Genomic DNA, 7,024 nt, shown 5'->3' on the forward strand with positions numbered 1-7,024 from the left:
GGGTCTTCAGGGGGAGAACTTGGGGAGTTGGTATGCGCTAGTAAATCGGGTAGCGGGGCTTTCTTTAAACCCTTCGAAAGATACTTTCAGATGGAGCTTGCATCAAAACGGGAAGTTTTCCTCCCAGTCTATGTATGCTGCATTGATAGGGAGGGAAATATCTCGGCAGGAAACTCTCATCTGGAAACTTAGGATCCCATTGAAAATTAAGATCTTCTGTTGGTTCTTAACACGAGGGGTGATTTTGACAAAGGATAACTTAATCAAAAGGAAATGGAATGGGTCAAAAAGTGTGTGTTCTGTTCCCATGATGAAACCATCCCACATCTTTTTTTCGACTGCCACTATGCTAGATTTCTTTGGCGATCGATCTACTTTACCTTTGGTATTAGAGAACCAACTAGCTTGCAGGATATGGGGTCTTCTTGGTTGCAGGGGTTCAATAAAGACACAAAGGCAAAGATATATGTTGGAGCCATAACTATCTGTTGGGCACTGTGGCTTAGTCGAAATGATGTGGTTTTTGACAAGAATCCTATTCAAACTTACTTGCAGGTACTCTTTCGAGGAACCTACTGGTGTCGTTTCTGGGGACTACTCCAAAAGCGTGAGGAGGACACCATAAGGATTAAAGATGCTTGCAGGGTACTGGAAGCCACCACGATGCAAATCTTAGCAATGCACGGTTGGAGCTTTAGAAACAGGCTAACTAATAGCTAGTTCTCCAGGTCCCAACTGCGCTTGGGTTTGTTTGCCGCTTGTGGCTTCTTTCGTTTTTATGTCAGTACTTGTGGTTGTTGGACGACTGTCATCTTTGATATAGACCGGGAACCCTTTTTCCTATTATCTAAAAAATAACCTCACCGGTAGGCACGACACTTATTCAATTTTAGTGTACTTCAAATTTAGCATACTTCAATCGCCCACAGCGGGTCAAATCCAAAGTTCGACGAAAAGGGACCAATGTCGATCGCCATAAAAGCCGTCTATCTCGATCTGGACGGTACAAAACCCTGCACGCCTCCCCATCCACCTGTCACTCTTACCGCCAGCCCCACATCACGGAGCATCCCCCTTAATAACAGCAAACTACCACACCCATGTCCACCTCCGTCTCCGCCGCCGCCGTTGCCGCTCTCGTCCCACCCCTCACCGGCCGCCGGTCGCCGCCGGCATCTCGCGTACCGCAGATTTGCCGCAGAAGAATCAGATCCAAACCCCGTATCTTCTCTTCTTCCCCCTCCTTCCCCATTGTCCCCGCCGCTGCCATGGCCACCGGCGGCGCCGCCCCCACCGCCTCCGATGCCGGGTCCAAGAAGAAGTTGCTCATCTTCGACTCCGAGGAGGATCTCGCGGTTTCTCTTGCGAAGTACACTGCGGAGCTGTCGGAGAAGTTCGCGGCCGAGAGGGGTGCCTTCACCGCCGTGCTCTCTGGCGGATCCCTCATCGAGGCACTCAGGTTCTTTGACTTTCCTTGCACTATTAGATATAGCTCCTTTCTTTGGGTCATCCGGGGGACCAAGTAGATATCTCTCGTCGTCATTGGTTTCGCAGGAAGCTGACGGAGCCGCCGTACCTGGATTCAGTGGACTGGAGCAAGTGGCACGTCTTCTGGGTGGATGAGAGGGTCGTGCCCAAGGACCATGTGGATAGCAACTACAAGCTCGCCTATGATGGGTTTCTCTCCAAGGTATTCTCGGGAATTTCTTGTTCCTGTTTGTACTCGTTTCAGCCTTTCTTGTTACCTGATTGGTTAATTGGAAGACATATTGCAAATCCAAGTTCATTCATGAATTCGCAATGCTTTTGCATCATGACAAGGGGATTATTTCCCCCTTTAAGTGACTTGCTAGATTCTTTTGTGTAAACCCAGCTTCCTTTTCCTTGTTTATTTTTTAGCTATTTGACTTTTTTCTAAAATAAATTATTTATTCAGTAGGGGGCCCTCCTGTTTGTTTAAAAAATAAAAGGAACACAGAACCTGTTGTAACAAGGTTCCAGTTATACTTGGATAGTGCAAAACGAAAACCATGAGTTCTGGTGTAAATGAAATGGATGCGAACTGTAGTGACAACTTATTGTACTGATGGCGGTTAGTAATCATTTAGGAGCATACCAACAGGTGGTGGTATCTTTTATGTGATGTATTATGCTTAGTGAATAATCTGTCCTCGTGCCCCATGGGCAGTGGCAGAGCATGCGTGCATGTGTGTTCAATTTCTGTGCGACAACTGTGCTTAAATAAACTCTAATATCTAAATTATTCCTGTAGATTGCAGTGATACACAAAATCTTTTACTTGTTTACCTTTGCTTCGTGTTTCGTGTTAAATTTCTGTTTTAGAATCATATGCAAATGTGAAATAGGTCATGGTATGGTCTTTCAGAAAGAAACATGTATTGGAACTTAAACAAAACTTAGTCGGCTTCATGATACAACTGTCTTGTGCTCTAGCAATATTAGAGTTTACATTAGAATCACATGGCTGGTTCATGAACTTTGGTGTTTGTAGGTAGTCTTTTATGATCTTTTCTCTTTTAGTTCTCTCAAAAGCTTTCCCCCCTCCCATTTCTCTCTCTTTCTCCTTTTGGTGACTTCTTGTTGGGTTTCAACTCTAGCCTATCCCAACTTATTTGGGACTAAAAGGCTATGTTGATGTTGATGATGATTTCGCTGCAGCTCTTTACATGCAGTCTAAGTCTAGTACAGACTCTTGAAACTGCTTTAATATTTTTTTTCCAGAATGATATTAAAAAATTAGACTAATATTTTCAGGTTGACCAATAGTGTGGCCAACAGTTTAGTGAACCATTAATAATAATAAAAACTACAATTTTTGGTTTGGGCTTTATTCAACGATAAGTTTTATATGCTAAAATTTGTCAACACTAAAATGCTGCTTGAGCTCTAAACAATCTTGTCAGCTAATTCATGTTTGTGGAGGCCCAGAGGGATCCATAACAGGATCAATTCTGTGCAAGTTAAATGAAACATGCAGTCATTCCACTCAGCAGTTTTCATGTTCTATGTAATTTGTAAGGGTAACTTGGTGCTGTCTTTCAACTTTGTAGGTGCCGATTCCTCCTGGACAAGTTTATGCTATAAACGATGCGTTGTCAGCTGAAGGAGCGGCAGACGACTACGAAGCGTGCCTGAAGCAGCTTGTCAAGAACGGTGTGATTTCTATGTCAGCGGCGACTGGATTTCCCAGGTTTGATCTCCAGCTTCTGGGAATGGGACCTGATGGCCACATTGCGTCTCTCTTCCCTGGCCACCCTCTTGTTAACGAGAAAGAGAGGTGGGTCACATACATTAAGGATTCTCCAAAGCCACCTCCAGAGAGAATTACATTCACGTTTCCAGTAATCAACTCATCCGCATACGTTGCGATGGTGGTGACTGGAGCTGGAAAGGCGGCAGCGGTGCAGAAGGCGCTCTCAGACAAGCAAACCTCGTCAGACCTGCTGCCTGTTGAGATGGCTGTGCTACAAGATGGAGAATTCACCTGGTTCACTGATAAGGCAGCGGTGTCCTTGCTGCAGAACAAGTAGAGTCTCCATGGTAACCTTGGCTCGGCTCGAAGCCATTTTAGCTCATAAAATAAAAGATCCATGGGCCTGCGTGCATAGCTGCATTCGTCCTCCAGGATTTCGTGTAACGGAGACTCGATCCTTTTATGTGTATTGTTCGGAGTAATGTTCAAAAACTCTATTGTCTTCCGGCTTTTCTGAAACATTGCTCGGTAAGTGTTTGGTTTAGTACATGGTTCGCTGTTCCGCGCTAGACGCATGGATAGGAAATGTGGCTGCATTGAATTCTTCCAGGCTTGTCGATCCTGGCATGTTCCAGTTTCCAGTGGTTTTCAGTGCTCGTGCCATCTCAGATATGAAGAGTGGTCTGCATTCCCGGTGATAGATTCTTTCATTGAAGCTCCCCTACCTCCCCTCAAAGTTTCTAGTTGAGCATTAAAGAAGCTCATTTGAGGGGCAATTTGCGCTGAAAATATCTGCATAAGGCCATTCCAGTGGAAGTTTCGTTGCACGGTTTCTAAAACTGATACGTCAGCTTTTGTTTATGAAACCGTGTATCTTGAGTTTCATCTGGATGAAACCCTCTCTTCTTCCATAAAACACTCTCCATCTCTCTTATTATAAATATTGTGCTATATTATTAAATATGGTGATGTGTATCTCATTTAATGAGATTGATAAAAGTTCAACTGAGAATGACCTAAGCTATTCAGCTGTCAGGAGTCTGGGCCTGCATATTTATGAGTCCGGTCCTGCATATTTATGGGCTGTTTGTTTGTTTTGCCGGCCCAAGCTAGCTAGGCCAGGATTGCCTACCCTTGCAAGGCAAGGCAAAGCAAGAAATGGTATGTGGTGTTTGGTCCTTTTTCACTAAAAAGTTATGGCAAAAATCACCACCATCACCAAAACCTTTTTGGTTGCAAGGAGTCAACTATGGCTAGGTTAATAAAAATGCACTCCATATGGGATCATGAGATCCCGTTTGCGTGACAAGAACAAGAAATGAGTGGGGTTAGGCATCAAACATTGAGCTTGTGAAAGAGAACATACTTATTAACGCAACTTGGAGGCTAGCTCAAGATCTTGACTCCATATAATTGAAATGATCATTAAGGCTAAGTACTACTTACCCTAACGCTTCATTCAGTACTGCACCCATATAGCAATATAGGTGCCAAATTTGACCTTATTAGCGTCTTTTTGAAATTAGAAATTACAGTTCGGTTCATCGATGCGGACATAACTATAGTCTATCTGAAAACAATCGGAAGTGTTCTTACCACCGAACAATGATTAAGCGGAGTGGTGGGCATAGCATATACAGATGATATCATTAAGATTTGATAACTTTTTTCCCTCCTGTTACAATGTACGAAGATATTTGCTACTATTTAGCTCTAGTTTAGAAACTTAGCCTTGTTCTCGTTTGTGTAGGATTGGTGGGTCGGGATGATTCCTAGCCGAATTGTTTCTCTAATTTATATAAACTTTGATTAGCTGGAACGATTTTGGGTGCAATCCGACGTAAACGAACAAGGCCTAAATCCTCTACAAGAATCCCGGTGATTGAGTGGAAAAATGAGCTAATTTTCCATTCAATCTCCGGAAATCCCGAAAGATTTAAGCTACAAACTAGCCCTAAGTAATGAGATCCGTAACGTGTCAGAGCATCTTCAAGAGTTCTCTAGAAAATGACTCCTTAAAATCAGTTTTAAGGGACATCTAAAAAATTAGTGTGACTATATTTTAATCATTTCTCCAACAGATCTCTTAAAGTGTGAGATTGTTTCTGGTGAGCTCAAAAAACCTCTCATTTGTAGTTATAAATGAGTGAGTTTTAAGGGCTATGAAAAATTTGGAAGTGTTTTAGGAGAACTGTTGGAGACACGTTTTTATGTTTTTCAAAAAAAATTAATTTAGGAGAGACTTCTGAGATGCTCTGAAAAAGAAAAATCTGGACAGTATTTCGGTGTCACAAACTGGCGAATTCGCTGGCGGTCCAACCAATGTGCATGCCGAGGATTCAGATATGAGATATTCCATGCATGGACGTCGACAGGTCATAACCACGCTCATGCTGCCACGGTCTTGCTGCCTGGCCGGCCGGCCGCCCCTGTCTCTGGCTGGCCACTGCATGCATTTTGCAGCCACGGTCTTCCTCATGCGTCGGCAGTCGGCACCACCTGCCAATGCAGCCACAGCAAACGTGCGATCTATCGAGTCTGAACACCGAAACTCGAACACATGCATGATGCTGAATCGATCGAGCTAAACTGCTATATATCCATCCTCTCTGGTCTCCAATCAGCTAGCTGGGCATGAGTGCCTGATCTAATCACCTAACCTGCTACGGGTTCATGTGGCTCTCGCCAAGGCCTCACATGAGCTAGCATATATGGACCAAGAACATGACACCTAGAAGGACCAAGAACCATTGCACTAGCGGCGGCGGCGGCATAGTCAGGATCGCAATGTTTTAATAAAATTTTATATTCATCAGCGACGAAAATAATAGCATCTGCGTCATGTTCCGGCCGGCCAGAGATTCTTCTGTTTGCTCATACAGTATAAAACTGCATGCAGGTCGCATGACCTGGTCTTTAGAACAGGAGACACGTCGCTGCTGCGCGCTGAGGGACCTCGGAAACACTAATTTGCTTGCTTTATTTGTCTGCAGCCAGCGATGCAAATTTGTGTGTGGGTTAAACAAATGATTAATGTATTTAGGAGGAGGTTAGCAGCATTTTAACACAGCAGGGTCTATTTGGTCGGCTAAAGCCAGCCATTCACTCATCCAAGAAACCATCTGGCACACGACTTTTTCATCGGCTCATGCATGTGGCCTGATAATTAGCTACTAAAAAAATTACTTTGGTGGACCCAAACAGACATGACTAAAGTTAGCTACCTCAACCAGGTGTAGATTGCAACGTACTCTCCCAGTAATAAATAGAATAGTAAAATTATTATTATCTATGCATCTACTTCTTTACCTGATGGCTCCAAACAATGAATAATTAGTTAGCCAAATAACTATTAGATGCTAGTGGATCTAAATAGGATCTAAGGCTAATTGTTAGTTGAAGCTAAAAAATAGCAACTAACTATTATCCAATACATAATTGGACAATCCTAACAATGGATTATAAGCGGTTATTAGCTGTAGTTGTTGTGTTTAATTAAGGGTGGTAATGGATCGCGATCCAAATATTTCTTCACAATTTTGTTTGAGCCATTAATTAATTTTAGTTTGAAATCGAATAGAAATAGAGCTCGATCCTAATCCGACCCTTACATTTTATAGTGTAGAGTTTAGAGCCCATTACGTACCACCCCTAGTTGTGTTTGACCAATAATGGAGTAAACGACTAGCCAAGGGTTTTTACAAATTATATCCTACCCAGTAGCCTTTATTTCTTTTTGGATCATCTATTTATGTCTCATTTTTAGTAGCTAATAATAATTATTAGCTCTGGTATGAATAAGTTCTAACG

General features: G+C 42.9%; 1 protein-coding gene across 1 annotated transcript; it reads left to right on the forward strand.

Moving 5' to 3' along the window:
- The first annotated feature begins 939 nt into the window (after positions 1–939).
- Positions 940–3,913, forward strand: LOC100285843 (uncharacterized). The gene is made up of 3 exons (NM_001158733.2): positions 940–1,459; positions 1,555–1,690; positions 3,072–3,913. Exons 1-3 carry the CDS (start codon positions 1,101–1,103, stop codon positions 3,549–3,551), a joined length of 975 nt encoding a protein of 324 aa, NP_001152205.1. The 5' UTR covers positions 940–1,100; the 3' UTR covers positions 3,552–3,913.
- Positions 3,914–7,024: the final 3,111 nt, after the last annotated feature.

Source organism: Zea mays, chromosome 2 (assembly GCF_902167145.1).
Source record: "Zea mays cultivar B73 chromosome 2, Zm-B73-REFERENCE-NAM-5.0, whole genome shotgun sequence".
Classification (NCBI taxonomy): Eukaryota; Viridiplantae; Streptophyta; class Magnoliopsida; order Poales; family Poaceae; genus Zea; species Zea mays.

Coding starts and splice junctions, on each gene's coding strand:
- LOC100285843 (NM_001158733.2), top strand. CDS start 1,101: ATGTCCACCTCCGTCTCCGCCGCCGCCGTTGCCGCTCTCGTCCCACCC. Junction 1,460..1,554: donor TCCCTCATCGAGGCACTCAG/GTTCTTTGACTT, acceptor TTGGTTTCGCAG/GAAGCTGACGGAGCCGCCGT. Junction 1,691..3,071: donor ATGATGGGTTTCTCTCCAAG/GTATTCTCGGGA, acceptor TCAACTTTGTAG/GTGCCGATTCCTCCTGGACA.